At 40.0% G+C, this 27,276-nt stretch overlaps 1 protein-coding gene across 1 annotated transcript; it reads right to left on the reverse strand.

Moving 5' to 3' along the window:
• Positions 1 to 108: 108 nt before the first annotated feature.
• On the reverse strand, positions 109 to 26,551 carry ube3c (ubiquitin protein ligase E3C). The gene is made up of 24 exons (XM_026363043.1): positions 26,431 to 26,551; positions 25,681 to 25,791; positions 25,473 to 25,526; positions 24,955 to 25,029; positions 23,693 to 23,839; positions 23,451 to 23,566; positions 23,201 to 23,358; positions 22,116 to 22,269; positions 20,844 to 21,064; positions 20,327 to 20,478; positions 18,623 to 18,810; positions 15,725 to 15,811; positions 15,432 to 15,589; positions 14,914 to 15,140; positions 12,868 to 12,972; positions 11,706 to 11,793; positions 9,925 to 10,022; positions 9,410 to 9,542; positions 8,271 to 8,518; positions 5,401 to 5,613; positions 3,244 to 3,432; positions 3,097 to 3,163; positions 2,882 to 3,012; positions 109 to 1,257 (listed from the first exon to the last, which is right to left on the reverse strand). The coding sequence occupies exons 2-24, from the start codon at positions 25,744 to 25,746 to the stop codon at positions 1,087 to 1,089; spliced, it is 3,246 nt and encodes a 1,081-aa protein (XP_026218828.1). The 5' UTR covers positions 25,747 to 25,791; positions 26,431 to 26,551; the 3' UTR covers positions 109 to 1,086.
• Between the last annotated feature and the right edge of the window lie 725 nt (positions 26,552 to 27,276).

Here is a 27,276-nt window from a genome sequence, read left to right on the forward strand (position 1 = left end):
ATATGTCAGAGGCCATAAAACTCAGGAAGAGATTTTCCCACAAAGCACCGTTTTATGTCTTGGTCATTACTGTAAATTACAAGCAACAAGAAAAGAGACTTATGGAAGGAAAGTGCAAAAGAAAAGTGTTTTTATTCATTTCCATACTTTTTTTTTTCCTTTTCTGTTGGAATACTGGCCATTCATAAGCATCTGTGAGTCTTAAACACATTAGCTGCTCCCTAAGAGCAAACAGGGAAGAGATGGTTCAACTCAGCGAACGTGTGAAAACACGAGGCCTCAATTCACCACATAACGGAAAGCAAAACAAACCTGTACAAATACTGAATAAATGAACAGGAGTAGTTGTAAACATATACATATTCACAAACCCATAATCATAGAATGCTTTACCCCAATTTAGTCCAGCAATAAGAGCCACTAACATACTTCAGCTGGCATGTGCACACTTACGGTATGGTTATTGGGCATGACAGGAATTACTGCTAATAAAATCATTGCAGAAATCACAAAAACTGGAGTTTCAGTGACCTCCATGTGAAAATACATGATCACTATACACAAAGGTTTCTCCGCCTCGCAGCCCTTAGCACACCACAGTCTGCCCCCCCTGTTGTTATATTGCCTTCTTTTCATTTGATGCCACTTAATCTTTGGTGAAAAAAACAACTGTCCATTCATGTTGGATTACACAAGAGAACAGCTGCTACTGCTCGTTTCTTGTTTGTATTAAAGGGCATAATATTTTGTGATGGTATCAGCATTCCTCTGTAGTGTTCTGACAAGTGACTGACCATTTAAATTATTTAAAAGCAACAAGGTAAAAAAGCTCCCTACTCTGCTTCATTCTTGCACCATTTAATCTTCAGTCTGTGGATGATCTTCCCGTCACGCTTCAGCTTGATACACACACACACACACACACACACACACACACACACACACACACACACACACACACACACACACACACACACACACACACACACACTCTGTTTGTTTTCTTCGTCACAAATATTTTTCTCTCAAACCACTTTCTGTTGTGGCAAGTCCGTGGATGCAGGGACAGAGAAGCTTTTGTCCTCCTCAGCTCAGCTCGAACCCAGCAGAGGACTCGATGGCGTAGAGCAGCTTGTTCCTCATCAGGTGCTGGTCGCAGAACTCAGGGAGCTTGAGCAGGTTCATGCAAGTGCTGGCGGTGGGCAGCCGGTCCAGGTCAGCGCCGCCGTTGTGGATGCAGAAGGCTGGGTAGAGCTCCTGTGTGCAAATGTTCATTGTTAATAAGCACATAACAAATTGTTGTAGCTGCAGGTTAAATTTGGTCATCAGAAGGTGTTTAAAGACAGAAGGAAAAATGAGACATGAATCAACTCATGTCTGCAATGATCACAATGTCCAAAGCAATCCCGATTAGGCAATAAATGTCAAATTCCACTAGGGGATAAATGTTAAAAGACAGACATTAAGCGCTAAGGTAATACAGTGTAAGTATAAATTTGGAAAATCAGCTTAGTGCTTGAAAGGTACTGAGTGGGACACCGGCCCACAGTTTGACCCTTGGATGAGACGCTGAAGGAATGGTCGTTTCATGTTGTCAAGCTGGCATTTTTTAAATCAAGGCTCCTTGTGATGAGGCCACCTCATCTCCGGACTGTGACACCGACCGTTTCCATCACAAGCTGGACGGACGAACAAGCTCCTCCTCCCTGATTTCATCCTGCAATTTTAAAGTTAGCACATACGGTGCAGTGGCCATACTCGCCTGTTTAAATGGCTCTTCGGGGGCTTAGCTCTAATGACCCCATTTTTCTGACAATTACCGTATTAAACTATCGTTGCTTATTGAGAAAGTGTCATTAGTGTGGCTATCATTTTGGAAAAAAAGAGAGTTTCCATCATCTTTTTTAAACGACTTCTCCTGACAGAGCTATTTCTCCTCTAATGAATCCTGGGCCGTTGCACGACAGCTAATTAAAGCTTAGCTGGCTCAGGCTGTGGGCTGGGTCAGGGGCTGCTCCCCCCACGAATTACCGCCCTGAGAGTAGACAGGGAGGGAGAGGGGGAGCATTCACACACTAGCCAAAGTCAAACTGATTGAATGAGGAGGGAAGGCAACTCTTAAATCTAAAGAGGAGGTACTACTGATTTTAAGAATAAACCAATTAGATTTTCTTAACTGCTGACAGTCATAATGAGTAATAAAACCAATCATATGATGATTACAGCTTCTGCTTAGACGAAGTAAGACACATAAAAACTCTTTAATGGGCCTCAGCGACACTTTCTGCTTTTTCCCCCTTATGCTAAGCTCCTTAAAGCTCCCACAAATCAAGTGAGTGACAAAGTGAAATGGCTTCCAATTAGGAAATCATTTCAGAAATAGGATGTTAGTAGCAATGATTCAGTACTGCTCAAACAATGTTTAGAAGTAGGCGAATAGTTTCCCTGGAAGTTTTTTTTAACGGGAAATGCTGCTTTCTGCCGTGTCACACAGAAGGCAAGAGTTCAAAAGTTCAACCTGCTACTGAGTTCTGAATGGCAATATTTGTCCAGCCAGGATCTTCGACCAAGCCCCCACACACACATACACACAGCTGCAGGAGGAGTTCTTCAGGCGAGGAGGGTCATGAACTATAAAACAACAGTGGACGCAGAGATAAGACTTCTCCATACTGGCGCAGCCTTATCGCAGACTAATTGGAAAATGATTATTTTGAGGGCTGTTATCCGTCTAGGTATTTTCATTACAAGCCCATTAAGAAGGAACACTCCCTTCTGTTGAGCCTGGAAAACCTGCTGATTATAAAGTATTCAGGTAGTAACACAGACTGCAGAGTAAGTACTGCGAGAAAAAAAACATTTAAGTCTGGTGAAGCCTGACCTTGAAGCCCAGCAGGGGAGGTCTGGAGCAGCTGGTGACAAACTTCAGCAACTTGCGCTTTTCGTCGTCTGTGAAACCTTCAACGACCTCCCAGAAGATCTGGATGACAGGGTGAGTGGCAGAGTACCCACCTGAAGAAGATGAAAGACATCATTAAACCTGTTCTTAAATGGACTGCCAACTCCAGCACAAACATTTTTAACATCAGATCCTACCTGAGTAATTTGTGAACTTCTTTAGGTCATCGAGACAAATTGGCACATGTGCCCCAGATATCAGCACCTATTCAGAAGAAAACCACGTTAAGCTTCTGTCACTTATACATGTGTTTATGTGCACTTTTCTTTGTCATGGAAGACTACCTGGATCTCCTGCTGGTCGAACATGCGCAGCCACTCCAGATTGACCACATTGGCCAGGCCCTGTCTGAAGGCCAGGCAGTGAGGCCTGATCTGCTTATTCAGCCTGTAGTCAGCCACCAAATGGATGTAGGCTATTCGGTTTGCTGTAGTCACAGGAATGTCTTTGCCGCCTGGCTTCAGTTCAACAACCTGAGTCAAAAAGACACAAGCCGATTCTGTTTAAAAAGAATGTATTCTCCATTGTGCTGTTGAGTAATATTACTGTCAGGTAGCCGTATTGCTTTTTTAATTATGCATATTACTAAGTCTGCCTTAGATGCCAGATGACCAACAAACAATGTGAGTGCTTTAATTGTGCATAGTGGATTTAATTCAATCCCACTGAGGTAATTAAATGTTTTTCCCACATCACTCTGATTAAAGGTAAGGATGTTAGTGTGTTTGTGCGTGTGTGAAAGAGAACGAAAGAGAGGGAGAGATAGGGAGAGAGAACGAGAACACGAGCGAGGGAGAGAGAGAGAGAGTGTAAACGATTTCAGTGGTTCTATATATAGCACATCCAATGAACATCTGGTCTAATACAATTTGGCCCCAGGTTCCCTTTTCATTAGCTTTAGAGCAGTTACCACTTTATAAGATGTGCTCATCTCTGTTCATAAAGACTGGTGTATGATGACATCATAGCAGCAGGCAAAATGTAATGTTCATCTTTTTCCAATGCAGTTTTCCTCTTGTTGGCATTTGTGACTCATGTGTTTTGTGACGTTATTAATTGTGATTTAGCAACTTTAGGAAGTATCTCACTTTGCCTGGCTTATTTGTATTATTTTATCCATCGCAATTTAAAAAGTATAAAATCTAACATTTTTTTTTTTTCCTTCTTCAAAGCGATATTAAGGTTCAAAATCTTTAAAAAGAGGGATAAGTAGCTAAGTAGCTGAATAGCTGATGCATCTGCTGCAACATTATATAAAGCCGCAAGGCTCAATGAGTGTAGATTAAAGGATTAAAAAACTTTATTTCAGGGCTGATAAAAACGGACTAAGAGCAAAATATGACTTTTTTTAGGCATGAGTGTTAATGCATTGTATGCATAGTTCTGTTGTTGATTTTATCCCTAGTTAAAATCCTGCAGCTGAGCCTTTGTTTGCCTTTCTGCAAAGTGAGAAGTTTGCCGAAAAATCAACATCACACATCCCGAACAGGAACACTGCATCAGCAATGACTAACAGCGGTAACACGTAAACTGACTGATAGACACTTAACAGGATATTTGCTTAACACCAATACAAACTACAGACAAAAATGACAATAGACATGAATCAGCACCTCTCTGACGCAGTTTCAACAAAAACCGATTGATAAACTTCACAAAGGCATTCACCACAGTGATACAGAATGAAACTGTATTATAATCCATAGCACTGTAAGTCGTTCCTTATATTTTGTCCAATCCTTGAATGCTGCGTACTGAGTGAGTTTGCACTGACAGGTAATAATTTTTAGCTTTTTTGTTTCCTCACCGTGGATTCTGATTATGAGCTAATGTAAGAGAATTACTGTCGTTATCTTGCTTACTTTGGCTATCTCATGAGGGCAAATGCAGGGCAGTCTGCTCCCGGGTGTGTGCCTAATCTTTCACAAATTGTTTTCCCTATCGTGTTTGCGATGCCCTATTTGTGACCAGGAGGGCTACATTGTAACTCAGCCGTTTCAGGTGTTGTTTGAGAAGAGCTAATAAGACGCGTTAAGGCCCTGAGCAAACAGGGGCTCCGACTAGAGTGCAGGTCTGGGCCCAGGTGACTCAGTGTGATGGTGGCGGCTTGTCTCCACAGCTTTGAGCTTTGCAAGGGACGTGCTTAAAAGCAGCTAGTTGCTTCTTTCAGGCGTGTTCTGAGATAATTTCTGGAGGAAAGGCAGGTGGAATGGTCAATAGAGCTGCTTTGCTCCTTGCACTGCAGCACAGCTTAGGGCAGCCGTGGCGACGTGCTTTATCTCTCTCTGAGCTGAAAAGTGGTGCATCATGGGGGAAATGAATTATTAACGGCACAAAGAGGAGCCAAACAGGAGGAAGGAATTGCGGCTGAATGAGAGTTACTGACCAGCATAGAAACAGAGATGGAAACAAATGTATCCCCCGTCCCCAACCCAGGTCACCTGAGCTTCTCCCAGATCATTGTTGACAACTGTGAAGTTTAAGCCCAGCTCCTCCACATCACCCTCATAGCTCTTGAGGAAGAGAAGGTTGCGGTACATCTCTGGGTCCAGTGAGGCCAGGTGGTGGATGTCTACGTCTGCACTGGTTCCCAAAAGTTTAGACAGGAAGAAGCTGGCAAAGGGCAACTCCACCAACATGTTCTCATACAGCGCCTGTGGGAAAATGTGGATGTTAACTGGAGGACAACTGCAGGACAAGGACACTGGTCAATCAGTATAAATGAGAAAATGCACTGAGCATTAAACACAGTGATTGTTTATTGCTTGGGTGTCACTGAATAAAACATTATTAGATAACCGAGATAACTAAATGGACTGTGGCCGGCATCAAGTGGCGAGCATAACATTACTAAGTACATATTCTAAACTCTTATTACAATATACATTACACAACATTACATTTGCCTGCTACTTTTATATCAAAAGAAAATCAAGTGATAAGATAGTAAATCTGGTCACATCAGAGTGACAGAGAGCTAAACACAGAACACAATCTATCTAAAACACACAGCCTTCTCTTTCACCCGCCTCAAACTTTATAAATGCCAATTCTCACCTTGACCTTAAATGCCATTAAGAACTGCAGCTGGGCAGGTGACTCATAAAACCCAAAGCTAATGTACTGGAATAGTCCGAAAAAGAGCCCATTGGAGGCATTAAAATATACAGGTCTTTATAAATGATAGCGCTAAAAACCCTGACCGCATCAGCTAAATGGATTATAAATCTAGAGAATTTCCATAATGCATGCATCTTAAACACACACGCACGCATAAATCAAAGCTATTTTCTAAACACAGGTAAATTGCACAACTTCAAACATTGTCTATTTTTTATGCAAAATAATCCACTTAGTATTTCTCTGGTGGCCTCTACTCGTTTCAGACCATACGCGCCGCATGGCCCCTTGAAACCTATCAATAACACTTGTGCCGGGAAGAGGCAGCAGTAAGTATATGGAAAAAACCTGTAGCCTTATTATTTCAATGCCACTTACTTTATTTATGAGTGTTTATTGCCAGAAATTATGCCAAAATGACTTGGGCTGGAAAGAATTAATTATTATGGCCTGGGTCTTTTAATATAAGTGAGTGCAGTGGCAACGCAATTAAAGCAGATCGCAGCACCATCAGGTGGAATAAATGCCAACAACATTGCAGGTGCATTCTGTTAGCTGCCAAATAAATTTCTTAATTTACAACATTAAGAATCAATAAAATTATAATGCCTTTCAAACGCATCTCCATAAATCAGGGGTGCCAACCTCACACACTGCTAAAGGGAACTATCAGTCACTGGAGATCAACGAGGCCAGGACTTTAGAACAGTTAGCACTTTCCTCAGCCTCACAGTTTACGGACTGGAGAGGCAACCGCTGATGAGGTTGGAGGTTTTGTACTAATGAGAAACAAATGAGGCACAAAGGAAATCTTCTACAGGTCGTATAACATGATGAGAAACATTCCCATCAAGCCTAATTTAACTTTTTAGTCTTAAGGTTGAAGAGATGGAAACACAAAAGCAACCTAACCCGTTTTCACGTTTCACCATTTGTGGCTTAAATCTTTCAGCCTGTCAGCTGGGTGGACAAGTGAGGAAGAAGGATTATGACTGGCCTCTATTCGGATGTTCAATCCCATTTCAGTGAGTACCCTAGACAAGCCACTCCTGCCTGTAATACATCACCTCCACAACAATGGCACGCCTCGGACATTAATTAACAATATTAATCTCCCGTGTCCTTTGAGCCGCAGCATGCACTGTGCACATTGCGGCACCGGTGATGCAATGCCAATCTATATAAACGGTTGCCTTTTATCCAGGCAATAACGGCACTAAACAAATATCAATACACCTCTCAAATGGCCACTCAAACGTCCATTTTTATGGAGAAAGAGGAACTTAAGGTAGGGTTAATTGAAAGTCAAATTCAAATTAATTTCCACCAGTCTAATTGCCTGAACCATTAGCTGTCGAGAGCACAATATCGAAGGAGTGGGGGCGGAGAGACGGTAGCTGCTGATTGATCATTTCTCACTTGCACAGAATACAGAGAGGCAAAGTAAGGAATAGAAGAGGAGGAGGAGTTATGATGCTCTGATAAGTGGACCGGACCACGCAGGGCTGAGCAAGACAGAAGAGACCTGGATGCTCCTGACTGTAAAACAGATCAAAATGCTATTACCACATACTTTGAATGCTTATTTATGTCCTGTCTGCGTGGGTCTGCTGATTTAGTGGCAGCCAAATGCAGTCACTACACAAACAAGAGGTAAGAATCATCGGCTAATGGAAGCCCTAATTGAGAGGCGACCGCTTGTCATGAGGTAATTCTTCTCCAGGTTGAGATGATAGCCCCCACCCAAAAGGAGAGCATCTTGATAAACAATCACTATCACATGCATTAAGGATGATTTAGAAACATTAGGCCCTAATAAATACTACCACCAGAGGAAGAAAGGAACCGAAAAACAACTGCATCAACAAATTGCGTACAGAGATAATGAACAGTAAGCCCAATCGCCAAATCTTTGTAACAACTAAATGATGGTAATTTCTCTAAACATTGTCAGTTTCTAGAACAAACATCACAACAAACTCTAAAATGCAAGGCCAGCCTCCACACTAGCTGTGATGGAGCTGGATTGACTTATTGGTCATAAGATCAAGGCTGTCTGTGGCAAGCTCATACAATTCTCCCTTTTTGCTGTAAGCTTGTATCTTCAGACCTTAGTCCTTGTTTTAGATACTCTGAGTGCAGATATATCATCATCAACATCATCATCATTTTAATAGATTTAAAGGCCCACCTTTCCCAGGATCCTGCCTAGGAAGTAGTAGTGTCTGGTGAATGAATCTCCAACCAGCATTTCTGCTGTAGGGCTGGGATACAGCAGGCCCTCGTTGGTCGTCTTGAAGAAACCCTGGTTGGGATTAAAGCCCGACTTGAGAAGCTCGTTGAGGAACTCCCTAAAGATACCGCCACCGTCTATGCCCGCCTCATCCAGACCGTGAGCATTCAGCAGATGGACCCTAATCCTCTTTTTCAGGTCTGTTTCTAAATTTAAGGACAAGGAGCATGAGGAAGAATTTAGGAAGGTACCAAAAGAAAGAAGGAATTTACAAGGTATTACCCAACACACACAAAAAAAGTTACTATAGCATCACTTACAAAATGGAATTGGCCTCTTAAGATCTTTCATTTTCTTTCTTTAAATCAGACTCATTTGTCAGGTCAGAAACATTTTGTTTAATTTATAATAGCAGATGTTTACATTCCCAGTTTATAACAGTTTCTTGTCTTCAATCAGTTGAACTGGACTGTATATATCCTTTACATATTCCTACATATATGCTACTTAAATCTATTGCACCATATTGTTTTCCCCAAACATATTTTGCAAGAAAGCATTTTTGTGACCTGCAGGATAAACAAATCAAACTCTATAAGAGGTCATCTTTCAGAATAATTAATATACAGTGATAAATTAAGGCAGCTATAACTTATAGACATATAAATGATATAGATCATGTCTTCAGCCCAGGTCTCCTACTACTCTTTTTAATCAGACTGCCCCCACTGAAGTGCCCTTTCAAATTCAAAAACATAAGAGGTGACTTAAAATAATTGATTCTGCTTTTATGTGATCCATTAGAATAATCGGAACCACAATTATACTTTACCAAAATTCAATACTCTGCGCAAGGATAGAGGTAAGCTTCATATTTAATGCTAACACACCTTGATTCTTAATATTAAGATCTAAGATAAGAGAGCATAACAAGTGTTTCGGGGACAGTGTAACATTTGTTACACCACACCGCTTCTCTCCTGTGAACCTGAAAATAAAAGCAGGAAATTGCCAGATCCCAGACAACATGATAATAATAAAACACAGATCATGCACACATAAAATAATTTTTCAAACTGCAGCATTGCACAATGTACCGTTTTCTGGAGACAGTTTATCGTAGGCGTCTTCATAGATGTAGTTGCGTCTGATAGTGACATTGATGCCATCAGGGAATGGGCCGTCACCCTGCACATCCCGTTTGTCAACATAGATTAACCTCTGGAAGATCTACACGACAGTAAACCAGGGTCAGTTATAAATCCTTTTCTTTTGTTCATCCTGTGTCTTTGATCATCATTGATCAGCTTACTATTTCACAATATGCTACAGAAAAGCAGCCTTTTCACTCATTTCTAAACATTTATTGACTCAACACCTTCTTTTAAAATGAAGAGAAATAAAAACCAAGTTGTTCAACAGAAATGTATAAAATGTACATTTACAATTTGTGTATGTGCATGTGTATCAAGCCATTATTTCTCCAATACTGGCTTGATAATGCCCTTGTATTGCCAGTAACAGAAATCTAAGGGGAGCCTTGCATCATTCAAAGCTAATACAGCACACAATATTTTTTGCAATATAAGCACGTGAGGCAGTAGTGCAGTACCTTGACTCGCTCCTCAAAGGGAACCACGAAAGGGAGCTCTGTGAGGATGGCCAGATGTCTCTCTTCAGACACAGACAGCTGTGGAGGCTCTGTGCCGACTGCAGAAACACACGCAACATACAACAGGTCAGCAGCTGCATATATGTGACAGCCAAATAATTCCCTTTCCCCCTTAAAACTCAAGAAACGGGCACCCTGTCCCACAGATTCTGTCAATGATAGTATCTTTTTAAACCTTTAAACCTGTTTTTAACCCATTTCGTCAATACTGGCTTGATAACATCAAACTAATATTATAGCCAATTTCCAACTTCTTCTAATTCAATCAGATATCGGAGATTTAAAAGCACAATATTTGGTCCACACCAGCACTACCCATCAATACAGCAAAGGGACCAATAACCTTTACGACTCTGGACTTGAGTTGAGTGACAAATCTATAAAAACTAAAGCATCTCCAGTTGTTCACAAAATAAAAAAAGGAAAATGAATCTGAATTTTGAAAATTTGCAGTTTTGCTCTGGAAAACTTTAGTTGGATGATTACTACGTGTAAAACCCATATAATTGTATCACTACTATTTCTCAGTACCCAGTTCTGTGGTTAGGATCCAGCCCTCTGCTTACAGGCCAGCCATTACAGGCATTTCCATCTTACAGCTTTTTAATGACACCATTTAATTAGCCCAACTGTGAGCTGTCCATCCACCTGCTGGGCTTTATCCATTAGGCTGATGTTTGTTTAGCATTATACTTGGGGTTTAGACTGTTTAGCCCAGAAAACAAAAAAATGCCACTATAGCTAAACCGCTCTTCACCCTCGTCACTTTGTGTCCAGTGCAGCTCAATTATTCTGCCCAATTAGTCAATCTGATCTGTATTTTCCCATCAGGTTTCCATCTTTGAGGAGAAATATGGCCATGGAGTGGTCAATGCGTTGCTCATTTATCAGCCACGGGCCTGTCCATTTAAGGAAATGAGAAAAGGCCAGACAACACATGGACCAGATGTGGCTGAGTTCATCAGGTACTTTCACACTAATTGAATTTATCCCATACAGCCTCTGAGTGGCATTAGGTAGATCATACACACATTGTTATCAGCTTGTTTTCACACCATACTTCACAGAAACTGGGGATGGCTCAGAGTGAGCCAGATGAAGCTCTGCCTGTGTCAGTGTATTTTTCTCTGATTGCCTAATTGAGCGTATGATGAGAAATAGTAATTTGTCTTAGTTAAAATGGGCAAGCCTAATGACTTACTGAGGGTAAATCCGTGTATCTTTAGTTCATTTGTTTTTGGAAAGGAAAATTGAAGAAAAAAAAAGTGTTTTTTTTTTTTTTGTTTTAAATTGAAAACAAATGAATGAATGATACACAGTTTAGGGTAAATCGACTGTCTCAGGTACAATATTTTGTAGTACTGCTCTGAAGGACAGGTCAATCTGCACCCTAACCTATGCCTCTTAACTCTTCTTATGGGATATAATATCGATGTACAGCTCCATAGAATATAAAAAGTAAACACAGAGAAGGTGACTTTGGACAGCAATTAGGATGATTTCCTGGGCAATGTATCAAGCTGACACAAGCATTATACAATTCTAAATTCCCAGCCAGTGCCAAACGAGCAGCGATGTGGTGTACATTAAGTATAGCACTGTGATTGCAGGGTTAGAGTCTGGTTGTTCTAGCTGATAATAATAGTAAGATATTCTAACATAATGATAACAAATTAGTTGTTATGTAATGACAAAAAAAAACATGAACTAAATTACACTACCATCAAGTGTTGACTGAAGCGGCCCGATGCGGCCCATCCTTCTTGTCCTCCACACATGTCTTGCAGAGGGGACGTACAGCTGGGTGACCTGAAGAGGCAAAAGAGGGAACCATTCAATGAGTCAATGTGGCATCAAACTATATGCAACAGCTTTCAAATCTGTCAGTATAAATGTACAATAGAAACTTTAAAGCTGATGTAATGTCAGTGATGAATTTCTATTCAGGCACATTATGCACTGACTTTCTGATGGTGATGGTTGATAATGCAACAGATAAAACCCACTGCCTATGACTCGATAAAATACATTCATGGCTAAAAGCCTTTGAAAGTTTTCCATTTTTGTTTGGTTTAATAACTGGGGAAGAAAGAAGAGTGATGCCTTATCTTTGCAAGTATGACTACACCTTCTCAGTTTTCCAGCTCAAGGATTAGCAGATATTGCACCCGGTAACAGGAAAACTGTTCATGAGTCTCTAGGGATATATAACTTTTAAACTCATGCAAAGTGTATGCACTCAAGAAAAAGATCATTTACAATGTCTGGTTTGTGAGGTTAGTGCAATCTGGTCTGTAATCCACTCTTGGGATGCCAAGTCATAGATTTATTTTATTTATAGATATTACCTAAATACCATTATTTAAATTATATGGTTTCGCGATTTAATTGCTACTGGTAAGGGCTTCTTTCTTTATCTTTTCGTCTTCTACAATTTCAACTTTCTAGCAAAACAATAGAAAAGGTATGCAGGTAACCCATGGTAACCACTGTGGCACGCACAGGTAAACAGAGCATAGACCTCACAGCATGGCCTGAAAACATCCAACACTGTGTAGCAACACTACTCTAATAGGGATCTGACACACTTTACCAACCTATCATAGAAAAACTGAACTAGTAACCAGACTTGAATTAATAAGTGAGATATTATTTTTATATTTTTCCTTGTTAACTTATATTCTTGCTTTTGTTGATTGTTCTATTTCTTTGCGAAATATTTTTTTAACAAGTTTGAGTACCTTTCCTGCCTCTGCCTCCTGAAGTTATGTCCTTTAACATGACTTTTAACTGGACACCTCTGTGAATACAGCTCCAGGTGTAAAATTTGACATAATATCACACCCAACAATGATCAGCCAGGCAAAAACTAAACAGTGGTACCTTATCTGCTCTGATGTTGACTTCCTCAGAGAGCCAGTGACCTGCTGGACAGAAAGGTCGTCTAATGTCTCGAGCTTTCACCATCTTCACCAAGTTAGTGATGACCTGGGCAGATACACAGATACACATATACACTTATCACATTAAACTGTTTGCAAACAAAATTGTCTGCAGTGTGTTGAAGGGCGAAACCTAGAGTAGAAAATACAAAATTGACATGAGGCTTTCTGTGTACAGTGTTCAACCAGGTGCCTTCGCTTAGAGGAAAAAAAGCAATTTGAGAATTCAGCCATTAGTGCACCATTTATCTGGAGTATAAAAGAAAAACGATCTGCGCCATTGCTCAATGTCCAGCCCTGTTAATTACTGGCAAGGTCTGCTGACATCAGCCATCGGACAGAGAATGCAAAAGACACAGCAATGGTTTACAGCACGGCAAATAGCTGCATGGCTCTCAACCAGCCTTCAGAAGGCTCACGGTTAACATATTTCTCTTTAATGTAATACTTTGGTATATGCAGACAACCACTTCAGGTGACCACTAACACAGGCTATACTAAAAGTGCATTTGACAAAAAGAAAATGTTTTGTCTGAATACACCTAATGTTTACTTAGCACAATAAAAAAAAATATTGATTTATCCCTTCAGGATTTCAGTCAAAGGTCTAGGATCCTATGACAACATATTTACTAGGCAAACTTACAGGTTTCATTCCACCTTCAACCGTACATAACAGGCTCTACTGTGTCTGTGGCTAGTTGCAGTCACTGTATAACCTCATGTGTCAATGCATGATAATTTATAAAGGGAGTGGTTACGTCTGCCGTGTCAGTTACAGCAAGTCCATTTCCATATAATACCCCAGTTAGATTATTTCAATCGAAATGTTCTTTTCTAAAGCACGTCATTTTCATAGAGTGACAATCAATCATAGGGAGGCAACCAGAGTCTGCAATAATGGCAAGTGCAAAATGCTGTAAAAGGCGTGTGCCGATGGGTTTGGAGCAGGCCTACCCATGACTCTGGGAATGAATAAGCATTCCTTAATTAGCCCATCGGGTTAAGTGCAAGCCTTAATGGGCCTTTCCCAAACTCCAGCGTGACATCGTTCTCCAAACATGGCCAAGAAGAAAGTTCCATTAGCAATATTAATACAAGCTTAGTTGATCATTTTCATTCAATTAACTTCTTTCAGTTAAATAGATAGCTCGACAATGGAGGTGATAAAAGATGAGGAGGGACGGCTGATGACACGAACCAAACATTAGCGTGTTAGGGGTCAGCAGCGTTAAACCGACTGTAAATCCCACTATTCAATTTGGAAAATGCATTTTCCCTGCTCCCCACTTCTTTAATGGATCGTTTAAGCTGACAAGAATCCTTTGAGTAGATTTTTTATGAAAATTCCCGACGTGCTCTTCACGTATTTGCCACTTTTCACTGAACGGCAGTGGTCACTTTTAAATCCTTCTGTCAAAGACTAACAGCCAAGAACAAATTAACCTAATATGCGTTTCCCTGAACAAAATAAGAGAGGAAAAATAAAAGGGAGACATGGAATGGGAGAAAAAGTTGAGGAGAATTACGTTAATGCCGTTTTCTGCCTCATTTCCTCTGTGTAAATAGCTCAATAGATGACCACCATGGCAGCGATCCACCTTGTCTATGCCTGTTCATGCATACATTCTTGATTTCCACTGACACAGGCAAGAATTAGGCCACTTAGCTTCAATGCACAGAGCAGCTATACAGCAATTAAGCTTGCTGTTAATGTGCCAGATGTTGTGATTTACACTTTAAAAATTAAACATATTCAGCATTACTGGAAGAGAGGACCCCGCAGAAAATAATGTATTCCTTATGTCTAAGTTGTGTTGGACTTTTCACATATAATATATATGTGATGATGATAATGAACTGCATCTAAATTAACACCTTGTCAATGCCATTCCTTCTGCTGAAAGTCTATAAATTTACAAATATAAGAAAAATATAATAATTTAATGAATTTAACTGTAGTGCAATGGTAGTGTTAAATATCTACCTTGAACAGCTGTACCCAACGTTTCTGCTCAGCCTGGATTCGCTGCTGAACCACTGTGTTTGTCTTGACCCCCACACTGCGGAAGGCAGCCATGTACTCCTCTCTGTGCTCTGTTTTAGTCTCAGGGTAGGCGAGCTTAATGATTCCCAGACAGGCATCTCTCAGACACCGAGACAGAGTCACAAGCTCTGACAATGTGAAGGGCATCATGGACGACTGTGTCTGACCTGTTGAGAAGGAGAATGTGTTCATTGTCTTTTACAGATATTGATTTTCACAGGGCGGCAAAACAATGTGCAACAGCTGAAAACAAAATACATTATTCTTCTAACAACAAAGATGCAGATGATAGAAGAATATGTTTAAGGCATGTCCCAGCCCCAGGTAGATGTGTGTCTGAAGCAGACATACATGATATTAACAACTCTGCGACAATAAATTAGTTTGTCAAACAAAGCTAGATAAAACCAAACCTACAGTATTTAAACTCTTGTTGAACAGATTAATATGTCGACTACCTTCCATTTCATGTCCAAAAAACTCGCTGTCATGCACAGAGATAAGGGAGTGACTGAAGAGAGAGCTGAAGAGATAAAAAAGAGGAATGATGCGGTTCGAGTCCTCAAACGACATAGGAGATCCTCTGGAAATCAGCTGAAGCAGTGGCACCATGGAGCTGAAGAATGAAAGCAGAAAGGTAAAGACTCAGTACAGAGCACATGTCTTAAATATACTCCGTACAAGCACAAATACAACAGCTCACACAAAGATAAAAACACATTTACAAATAGGCAGCATTGCATTAGCTCACCCAGTGATCATTGTAGTTGTCATGGAAGTTATCAGGTGCCAGAGATGCCTTAGGAAACGTGCATTGAAAGCTAAGCTGTACAGAAGTCTGCAGAGAGCAAACACAGAAATAGACATATTAAAGTCAAACATTTATTTGAGAGTTAGAGTGCCATTTCAATCAGATGACACAATCAGGGTGAGGAACAGTAAAATTACTTTCCGCCAATCTGTCTGCTACGTTGGGATTGTTAACTTTGCCCTGTTAACCAGAGGACACAGGAGAAAGGCAGAAAAAATAAATGACACTGTTAACCAACATTTTCCTCATAGAATTTTCTTGGCCTTTCTCTCCCCTTTAATAGCTTGTGAGGACCGAAAAGAGATTAAATGAGCCATTAAGCTTTATTTAGGCGAGGCACCTTCCATTAGTAAACTAGTTGCTAGCGAGGGTGCCCAGCTCAGGTCATAAACAGCCCTCTGGCTTCCTGCTGGAGCTCCATTTAACTTAATGATGAGGGGAGCAGGACAATGGTGGATGGAGGAGGAGGGGAGCCCTGGTCCTTGCTGTGACCCCAGCACAGCACCAGCATGCTTCCACACTCACGGTGAATTACGTGATAACACCAAGGAGGGCCCACATACCTTGCTTTAGTTGCTCTGCACTCAATGGACTGTGGCACCAAGGTGTGAAGCTACTCTTTGTTCAAGTGGATGCGTGTGTTTGTGTATACTCCCAAATTGCATGGCTTTTCACACAGAGGGTAAGTACAGGTGACAATAATGTGGTAAGTAAGCTAAAAGGCAAAATAAAGTGCCCCTGCATATAATAGGCCCTTGTCTGAAGACTGACAGCACTGACGCCTATAAGGATGCTTGCCTTTAATAGGTCCACATCACGCATTCACAGTGGAGCAGAGGAGTAAAGGTCAACAAAGAAAAAGAGCTAAGATTCAAAAGGAGCAGGAAAAGGGAATCCTTTATTTGCTCAATAGTCTCACCTCAATGTCAGTGCTCAAATTCCCATTTCAACCTTCAATCTACCAAAACCCATTCCAAACTCACAAAATGGAAATGAGCTCAGGAGCAAAGTGTCAGACAACCTTCAATATGGCTTGAAAAATGGTTTGTGCTGGGCACACACCATCTGTCGGTACTACAAGGCTCAGGAGATGAACACAGAGGAGAGCTGTGGGCTCATAACAAGTGATGTGGGTGTTTGATTGAAATGGGAAACAAAGCACTAAATGCCAGCTGACATGCTGATTTACGGTCTAAGAGAACCCAAACCCCCATTTCAATCAAGAAATGAACCGCTAATAAACAAAGTCAACACATCAAAAGGGGTTACGTGTATGTGTGCACGGAAAACAGTTGATGAAAGATACTCACATCATTTCATTTTGTGTTAATGAAAGAATCACTGCTCAGCAGAAAAATATAACCAGCCTGATCCGATATCATAAAGACTGAGTTCCTACCTAATTCCTACCTGGTTCTTGTGTCAATATGATTAACATTATTATCTCATGACAACACAAAAATCACAGTAAGTATTCAAAAGTAAATGAAGGACCAAAGCTTCTGTGAGCAACGCCCGTTAGCAACAAAGCGCTACAATGAGTAAAACTAAACAATCAAAGTGAAATTACACCAAATATCCAACCCTAACAATTATAGTGAAATTACAGCATAAACACACACACCAGACAGACAAAAGACAACAAGAAAAAACATTAAATACCATTTTGTACCAATTTTAAGGCAGGCTGCAGCTTCATGACTCATTTTACATATTTATTAAAAAGGCAGTGTGCCGGGCTGGGTGTACGGCTGGCCAGCCTCGCTGTTTTTTGCTGTAAGAGCAGTAAATCAAGGCCGGGATGCAATTTGCTCCCCTTAGCCTCTTGTAAAGCTATCCCGTCCACTTCTGCAGTGATTAATCTTTCTCAGTGAGCTAATTATTTTGTACAGATATCCAATAATGATGGAAGACGAAGGGCAGGATTTATGGTAAAAGTGAAGGGAAGGAGAAGCTGTAAAAATTAAGGGGAGTGGGAAGGTACACCGAAACTGTTCTAAATTTAGGTTAACTATTTTTATGCAAAAGTGCAAGATTATTAGTTAGGCTATAGTATAATAAATGTTCAGTTTATATTAGAGAATATGCAGTTTTAATATTGCATTGTTTTGGATACAATGAGGCCACAAAGTGGTCCTAACAAAACATATCCACAGTACAATACTGCTGCAAACACAATGTGAATAATTATACATTCACATCTTCAACATCATGTACAAACAAGAAACAGAAGCAGAAGCTGGCTCTACTAATAATTAACTGGAGCAGGTTGGTCATCCATGAAGCTCAATTGGGATTACATTCTGTAAGTCAATGCACCACCCACCCCCCTACACCACTTCTGACATCCTGGCCCTAATGTAATCAACCTGAAAAGGGCTAATTGCCCTCATCCAGAACTGACAGCTTTCCTGACATCCCTGCTTCCTCTGCCGGTTGTAAATGCCCGTGGGTGCGGACCGCTGATAACTGCCTGTCTGCCGCACTTCACCGTTATTTACATTACTGCTTACAGCGCGGAAACACATAAAGACACAGTATTCCTCTCAATCAGATAGGTGTGTAAACAAGCTCTTTGACGGTGAAGCTGGTCTTGACAAGATGTGTAAAGTATTATGATATTCAATAAAAACCATCATACTTTAAATGTATTTTCATGTTATTTAATCTACTATAAAGATGCACCTTTAATGTGGGTACTGAGTTGATATATGAAAAGTATTTTTGTTGGATTTGAAGCAGGCAGTTTCCTTTCCATCCATATGTTAATATAATACTAAGAAACCTTTGCTTTTTCTCTCTAAATTAATGAGTCTAGTCTCGTTTGTGTATTTATACCTGACTTTTGGAACCATGAGGCGATGTTGCACCATTAGGGTGTGACAGATAGATGCCATCATGGTGAAAACCTCTTCACTTGCTGAATCCCTCCACACCAGGTTCAGCAGGGCATTTGTCTGCTGCTTGGTGTCCAGTTTGTGGACGCACTCTTCTGTGATCAGCTGCACAGAGATCCGGCTATCATCCTGACAGAGAAGGAACAGATGCAGGTTGAAAGCCAGTACGTGTTTCAATGTAGGTAGTTCCTCTATGAAGTCAGTGACACATATGTACAGTAGCAAAAAAAAATAAGTATGTGAACCTTTTGCAATTTCATGGTTTTCTACACATTGTTCAGGAGGAATTTTCATCCTGGCAGGTATTTGCATACTTGGAGTCTTGTTGAGAAAATTTGACTGGAGGTGTGGACTAGAGCTACTTTGACTGACAAAAAACACTCAAACGTTTAGAATTTGCTCCGTACAAGGAGAATAACACTTATATACGCAAGTCATGCCTCACGAACAGGAGCTTTTTAAAGTTTTTTAAAAAGGAGTTTTTTTTATGGTTGTTCTCAATAAATTAAAAATTAATACTTAAGACTTAGAATCAGATCAGATGACGAATTAATGTAGAAAACCATGAAATTGCAATAGGTTCACATACTTTTTCTTGCCACTGTATTATTTCTGTGTTGTAGGATATGTTCATAATATCATAATATTTACATTACCTGAGGCTGATGATAAAAACCATAAACTCTTAATTGCAGCATTAGAGTAGTCTTAATGTGGCATGAAAACTACACCTACAGTATTTAATCTGTAGTTGTAGCTTGTTGTTGTACCCAAAGAGCACGTTTAACAAAAACAATTGAAGACATGCAGTAGAACCCAAACTTCTTTAAACATTTCTCAGACACTGCATGTATAAGCGCAAATTTCTGAGTCAGTTGGGCTGGACATTACCTTACCATCTCCCTAGTACAGTAAGTCTGAGTAATGTTCAATGGAGCCCATGTGCAAATATGTGTCCCTGTACAAGACACTGAGACCGGAACCCTTGGTGCCTTAAGGGGTCTGTCCACAAGAATGTATGGATTATTAGATGGATTATTAAAGTATCTATTATTATACTAAACTGATTATTTCCCCAAGTGAGAACATGTCTGACACAGACAATCCTGTTGTGTGCTACATGTGTGAATAAGCAACTCTGGACACGGATCGGATATGATTCTTTAGATATCTGAAGTTCTTTTGTGAAAACATCTATAGTGAGATAGAGATTAGTTATTCATTCAGAACCAGCATCATCACCATATTTACAGATATCCAGTGTTTTAGCATCTAATAATACCATGAAGTAATGTTTTACAGCTTGGTCCTTGTTTTGTTTATCCTCACGCATCCACACATATTAAACAAGATAAGCATTTCTGCCAACCATACTATATGAATTAGGCCACAAAACCTTCTATAATGTTAATGTTATGTTGAACAATTAGAATTGTTTTAACATAGTGATGTTGTCCTGTGGGGTGGTTAGAAGATGGCTGATACAAGTTTGCAAAATGATGTGCGTTTGTCATGTAGGTAAAGACAAAGGGAATCTCATCAGCAACAGACACTGTAGTGGAAGTCCTGACATATCAATAAAAGTAAAAGCTCTGAACAGGAACACACTTTTAACAATTTGTGTGTACATGCGTTTATATCAAACCTGCATGGGTGGTGGATGGCTGCCATCATCATCCTCATCCTCTGAGTCGCTGCTGGCTTCAGGCCTGCTGCTGCTCTCTGACACAGGCAGCAGCGGTAGCAGAGTCTGCAGAGCCCGCAGGTACAGCAGGAGACCCTCCTCTGACAGTGAGCCTGCCAACATACACAACACCCGTCGTCATTAGTGTTAATTGTTATAGACTGTCATATCCCACTCCTCTATAAATCTGTCTCCTTAAGGGTTTATGCTGCAAATGAACAATATTTAATAATGGCTATGATATACAGTGACTTCGAGTATTCAGACAATATGTCTTCACTTTTTTTGGCCACTTCCATTTTGCAAAAGAGAGATTTCAGTAGTTAATTTGTAATCAATTCGCAAAACTCTTGAAAAATGTCTGAGTGAAAACTAATGGGAAAAAATGGCAACTAAATCAGTTTAAATTTTAATCTACAATACAATAAATTTTGCTCGCTTCTGAATACTGATTTCTCTTTTAAACTGTACCACTCACCTAAGCAGTTCTCCCCAACTGAGAGGACAAAGTAAAACAACCATGGTGCCTGGCTATGTGCTGCTGAAGAGGAGCCAATGGTGGCCTGGAGGGAGCTCAGGAAGGCCTCAAATGGGAATGAGAGACGGAGGTCCGACAGCGCCGGAATAAAGAAGTGAAAGATTTGTTCGGTAAACGGTGCAGAGATGAACTCCTCAGTGAAGGCTGCAAATACAAACTGCCTGAAATACAGATGAGCAAAGATTAAACAGGTGAACACACTAGATTAAAATGCTGATATAACATAGGAAAAAAATGCTGCAATAAATTTCTCTATGTTTCTATAGTTCTTAGCCATGAGGGTGGGGAGGTCCCTCCATCCATCCTGCTTTTTTTTTTTTTGTTCGTGAGAGCACCAATATTGTCTCTCTAAATAGAGCTGCTTCTTTGTGGCTCAGTTACACACATCTGGTGAGGCAAGTCAGATAATTAGCTGTTAGAGTCAGTGTGTACACAAGTCCCTCTCACTCCGGCCTTGCTTTTCTTCAAATAAGAAAAGAAGTTGTCTTGTTGTTTGTTATTAAGAATGTCTCAAACTGAGGGTAAACAACCTGATACTCTGCACTCTGTTGAGTGAGCGAGTCTATGGGGCCTTTTATGGCTTGTTGTAAATTGGTCTCTGAAGCAATTACTGCTTCACCACTGACTAGCATTCAGGCATCTCTTTCCTGCTCTCATGTAGTTTTTTCCTTGTATTCCAAGAACAGCTATTTGGGGGGGTCTATCAGTAAACACTTATTAATCTATAGCAGGCATACATATTTTTATTTTTATATTAATTGTTAGTAGGGGAATGGTCACAGACAAGGTCGGCAGTGGAGCACCGTACTGGGGACTAAGCAAAGGTCTGTTGGTTAACCATACCAGATCTCTGAAATTACGCCTTAATAAGTACCAAACAGTAGCAAAGTGTGTTCCTGCTCCAGACTTTTGTAAGCATGAATAAATGTCTTGAATTCAGTCTAAAACCATCATACAATGTTTATATTGTCTCTGCAGAACAACACTCAGCAATTCTGACCCAGAGCAAACAGAAAAAAATTAAAAGTTTACAAAGTAAAGGAAAGTTATCAAGAAAAATAATAGTTTTCGTACATTTCCATTAAAGTTCGAAATCACTGTTTTGGCAGACAAAATTAAACTTTTAGCGTTAACGATGCATTTATATGGAGCAATGTCATTGAAAAATCAGCATCATGACCCCAACATCCAATAGTCATTTTACTGCTGTACCTTGCGCCTGTTGTGCAGGAGGAGTAGGTAAAGTGCAGAGGTTTAAGGATGTGCTCCAACAGTGTGCTTGCCAGAGGGATAGAAGGAGCATTGCTGTACTCCAGACTGGAAGGGAGTCTGTGATTCACAAGAATATACTGCGACCTGTAATATCCTGGATAGAAGACGCAAATGAAAATAAAATTCAAAAACACTGTATAAGAACAGACAACTTTATGAAGCATCTACCACAAACACATGTCAGAATTATTTACATAAAATATTGAGCGACAATCTTGTTTGCAGCTATTTAGTGTAACTCACAGCAACAGCCAAAGCCTCAAGTAAACTGAGAATACAAATGGAAAGCAAAGAAATATAGACTGAAAATACTTTCACTCTATATTTTCACTCTGCTTTGTAAGGGTAGGGCTAGCCAGCTCGCCTGGTTAATTAAGCCTGAAGGCAGCTGACAGCAGTTGACGTAGCGCCTAAAATTAAATAAGATGCTTTGTGTTGGCCAGTATGAATAATTTCAACAGTGCTGTTGAAATGAGTCATACTTCTGGGAAAATGTAAATATTATGAGACGTACTTGACCTGTGCACAGCAGTCAGAGCAGGAACTGCCCGTGTAGCGACAGAAGTACTCAAACACTTGACCAGACCAACTGATATTTACAGACATATTCATATCTTTATACACCCATTACATGTTTGACAATTAGGTCCTAAAAGGTTTACTTTTGTCCGTGGTGCAATATACAGTGGAATGAGATTAGTGTTTGTGATATTTCAAATTTGCACCTTCCTGGAGTGCCTTGGAAGCAGTAGTTACAGCACATGCCACATAACCACAGCGTCCTGGGTTTGAGTCAGGCTAGGGATCTTTAATGCATGTCACAAGCTCCCTCTCTTCTTACATGTTTTCTACCTCTTTACTGAAAAACCATCAAAAAAAGGCAAAACTGCCAAAAATAAAACTCACAGCACACTTGACAATAATAAATACACATAAACTCAGACATATCCAAGACAAAAACACACCTGCAAACACACAACGTTTTTACTAATATACTAGTATACTACAATAATAAGTCAACTTACCTTTCTGTACCATATAGTGCAAAATCTGCTCTAGTAATGAAGCTACATAGTTGGCATCTGGAATAACAAGAAGATAGGTTCTCTCTGAAGAAAATATTTCTAGCATCCGCATGGGAACTGCCACATTTAAACTGTCATCCTTGCAGTTCTGCATGATTCTAGGAGACAAAAAGAAGCACCATTGGAATATTGCATCTACCAGCAAAAATATCAATTCATCATCAGTTTTATCCATTTTCAAGTACTGTACCTGCAGCAAAAGCCTAAGATCCTCTTGATCTGAAATATACATGTCTGCTTCTGCGGGCCAGTCAACAGCTTCACAAACTGACTGTTGTGTTTCACCAAATTCTGGCACAACCATGTCTTCACAAACACAAGAACACACAAACAATTTGTGAAGGATTGATTATGTCTCTGGTTATAATAGCATCTGTGAAACAATCAATATGATTGCAATTGAGGAGCATCAAAGAGCTTTAGCGTTCTCACCAATCTATGTGCATCCACAGTCTGCCTGTAGAAAAATATGAGTTGTCTTGATAAAAGGCAGAGACCAGGACCGTCCAAGACATGCTGAGCTCCCCCAGCCTGTGTCTGGCTGACACACTCATCAAACTTGGCCCTCTGGATAGCATACTGGAAGAAAATGTTTCAAGGTCACATACAACAACTACTTTGTTTGAATAATATAACAAATACTAAAAATTTACAGTAAAATTAAATGTGAGTAGACACATTGTGTGACATTTAATATTTTATCAACTTTCTTGGCTGAGCCAGTAGGTCAGAGTTCATATTATCAATGTCTCAGTGGGTAAGAAATGCTCGGTCAAAGCAGGTAGGACAGTAGTAGGCAGTAGGATTGTTATTACTTATTATCAACTTTGCCAACACACAGGTCATGGTAAGGGTCTTGTTTAGACCACTGAATATGTAAGTAGGGAACCTATTGTCACTCTTATAACTAAATAAAGTAAACTGGCTTTGCAGAGAGTGGCGGATAGTAGCAGACGGAACAAGACGATAACAAATCAGAGAGAAGGAGTGCTGTGCAGAGAACAGTGGATTTATATAAAGACTTACACCTGTGCTATTTTAATTTGCATATTGTAGCTATAAATACATAGAAGACAAATCCTTGATGTTTTTGTGTTTTAAGGCAATTTAATGCCTTTAACAATGATAAAAAATAGATAACAGGAAAAAAGGGAGAGATGCCGTTAAAAGTTCCTGGTTGGACTTGAAGTGTTGATGTTGCATTTGCTGGTTAACATTTTAACACACCTTCATTGGAAATTAAAGTGGCCACAAATTAAGCTCACAATGCTCAAAGTCTGACAACCAACCTCTTTATGTGACTTAGACTACTTTGGGCTGAATCTCTCTCAAGGGGTTTCCTTTCTTATCCACTGAAGGGTGGGAGACTCAGAACTTCCCGAGAAAAAAATACACATAGAGGCTTCATACTGCACATGAGAGGCAATTAACCAGAAAAAACATAGCAAAACCAGTTAGTTATTTCTGAGCCTTAAATCTTTTCTGGCACTAAACCAAAAAATAACATTTTCAAACCTACCTGTAGCTTGTTCCCACATTTACTCTATTCTCTAAGTTGTTTGACGAAATAACAACAACAGGCTAATGACACGCTGTATTGTTAGTGAGACAGTTTTCATACAGAATCATACATATGATTCTGAAGGGAGCCTATGAAATCTGAAAAAAGGTATATATGGAGCTTGAAGACTGACCTGTCGTTTCAAGTCCTGGTAGCCACGAATGTAGGACTGAATGATAATGGCGTTCTTCAGACGTCTTCTTTCATCCTAAATAACAAAAAATGAATCTTAGCACTGATGGGGCCAAAGCATTAATGGCTATGAAGGCAAAATTTGCCATCTCTCTTGAAAGTCTAACATCATTTACTTTTAAGTTACATGGATTTTAACTAAATAGATAAATAATGGATTTGTTCAAAAGAAGCATACAAAAAAGCACATGCAGTCACATTAATAACGAAATAATAATACTTTATTGATCCCCTTGGGAAAATTGTTGTTGGACAGGTGCCATACAGTACATATCGGCACTACTACGAGGTTTCGGTGTCTTGTCCAAGGACAACTCGACAACTGGTCAGGAGGAACCAGGAATCAAAACACTAATCCTGAAATTCATAAACAACTGCTCCATCAACTGAACTACTCCTGCTCCCTAACAAAACTTGCTCTTGAGTATAGCTTGGCAAAAACTACTACAGTTTATTTACCTCTCTTTTTCTTCTTTCTTCTTGAGTGCGGTGCAGCAGAGACGCTTTCTCTTCCTGACAAATAATGCAAGAAAATCTTCAGACAATCACTTGAAACAATAATATGCTTTATTGTACTATTGATAAGCATAGATGTGAGGTACGGCAGACATATTTCCAGTGGCTGGTTATAGATTTGTTTCCTTCTATCTTTTAAAATGTCACTTGCCTTTTTACTTGCTCCACCAAGTGAAACCTTGGGTCTTGTCTTGAAATCTCCCTCAAAGCTAAACATTGTTAGATCTTTCCCATGGACCGATTCACAGGTTGTCACCAACTTCTGAAAGAAGAAACAAAAGCAAATGAACTGAAAGTATAGTGAAAGGTAGAAAAAACACTGGTTACCAGCCAAAAACCAAAATGAAACTAAAAAACATGCGAGCCATGACTTGTAATCTGCAGCATCAACCACTATCCCCAGCTAATGAATTAGCCAACCAATATACTACGTTATAGCTACATTTTCTGACTAATTTGTTTAGCCAAAGAACGCAGTTATGAGCTTTTGTTTGGACAGCTACTAAAAGACAAGACAGAAGGTCAACTTCAGCCAGTCCCCGGCTGACAGCTTCAGTTTGGCTGCAACAATAGTTAGCTAGCCGGTTAACTTAGCTAGCTAATGACTCAGCAGCTGTCAGGCACTAAGCAGGGTTATTAACATTATGTGACTTTAAGCAGCAACGGAGACGCTGAATAACAAAACATTTATTTATGACACGCCGCAGTACTGATTAACACATGTGTAAGTAGCATGATTTTGTTGACGTTAGCACTAGCAGCTAGCTAGCACTGCAGCTAAACACTCAGATAGGCTAACTTTACGGGGGGTGTCTTCATATTCGCGTGTCCCTTTTGACATCGTTTATATTACAGGACACTCATCTGAGAAACATTCAGCAACCACCAATGAATGGTTTACCTTTGACTTTGGAAATAAGGTGTGAAACAGACACAATGACAGTGAAAAGGCAGCTTAGGTTAATCCAAACGTCAAGTCTTCTTTTCCTCCTCTCTAGAAATCAACACAACACAGCGATCAGTCAAGTTTACTGTATCCGGTTCCTGCCAATCCAGCCCTCTGATTGGGCGAAACCCACGTCAATAACAGCTTAAACCCGCCCACCCACGAGGTCCATTGAGAAGGGTCTGTGACTGTGTGTGTGTGTGTTTACATGTATTTCTATGATTATGTGGACAGAATTGAGTTAGTTACCATTGTTGTGAGGACAAGTTGTCACAACTTCCGAGGACCCTTCGAGGGATTTATTTGCAATAGTCTTTTTTTATTTTCTTTGTTGTTTTTATGTCTAGTTTGTACCTGATGTATTTTATTATGCCACTATTTGCCTCAAACCCCTGCCCACCTGAGTCAAATGTGAACACTGAAATGGATCAGTCGTAAGTAGAGAACATGGAGCTAAAAAAAAAAAAGAAAAGAAATTAAGATGTAACCTACATGTACCCATTAGTAACATCTACTCAGACAATAATATATAAAAAGCAGCAGAAGTAAGTCGTTTCAAGCATGTTAAAGAACTTGTCATGCTCTACAGTTTTAGTGTCTTGTGGCTGACTCATAGGTTTTGTCCCTGAACATTGGCTGTTTGTCTGGGACATTGTCAGGCTGCAGAATGAAGTTGAGACCGATAAGACGTCTCCCCCGGACAGATATAAATCAGAGCTTGTGCAACAGCATGAAGTTTATGTCCTCACATACAATCACACAGTTTCATGAACTCACTTTCATGTATATAATGACACATAC

This window comes from Anabas testudineus, chromosome 2 (genome assembly GCF_900324465.2).
Source record: "Anabas testudineus chromosome 2, fAnaTes1.2, whole genome shotgun sequence".
In the NCBI taxonomy this organism is placed as follows: domain Eukaryota; kingdom Metazoa; phylum Chordata; class Actinopteri; order Anabantiformes; family Anabantidae; genus Anabas; species Anabas testudineus.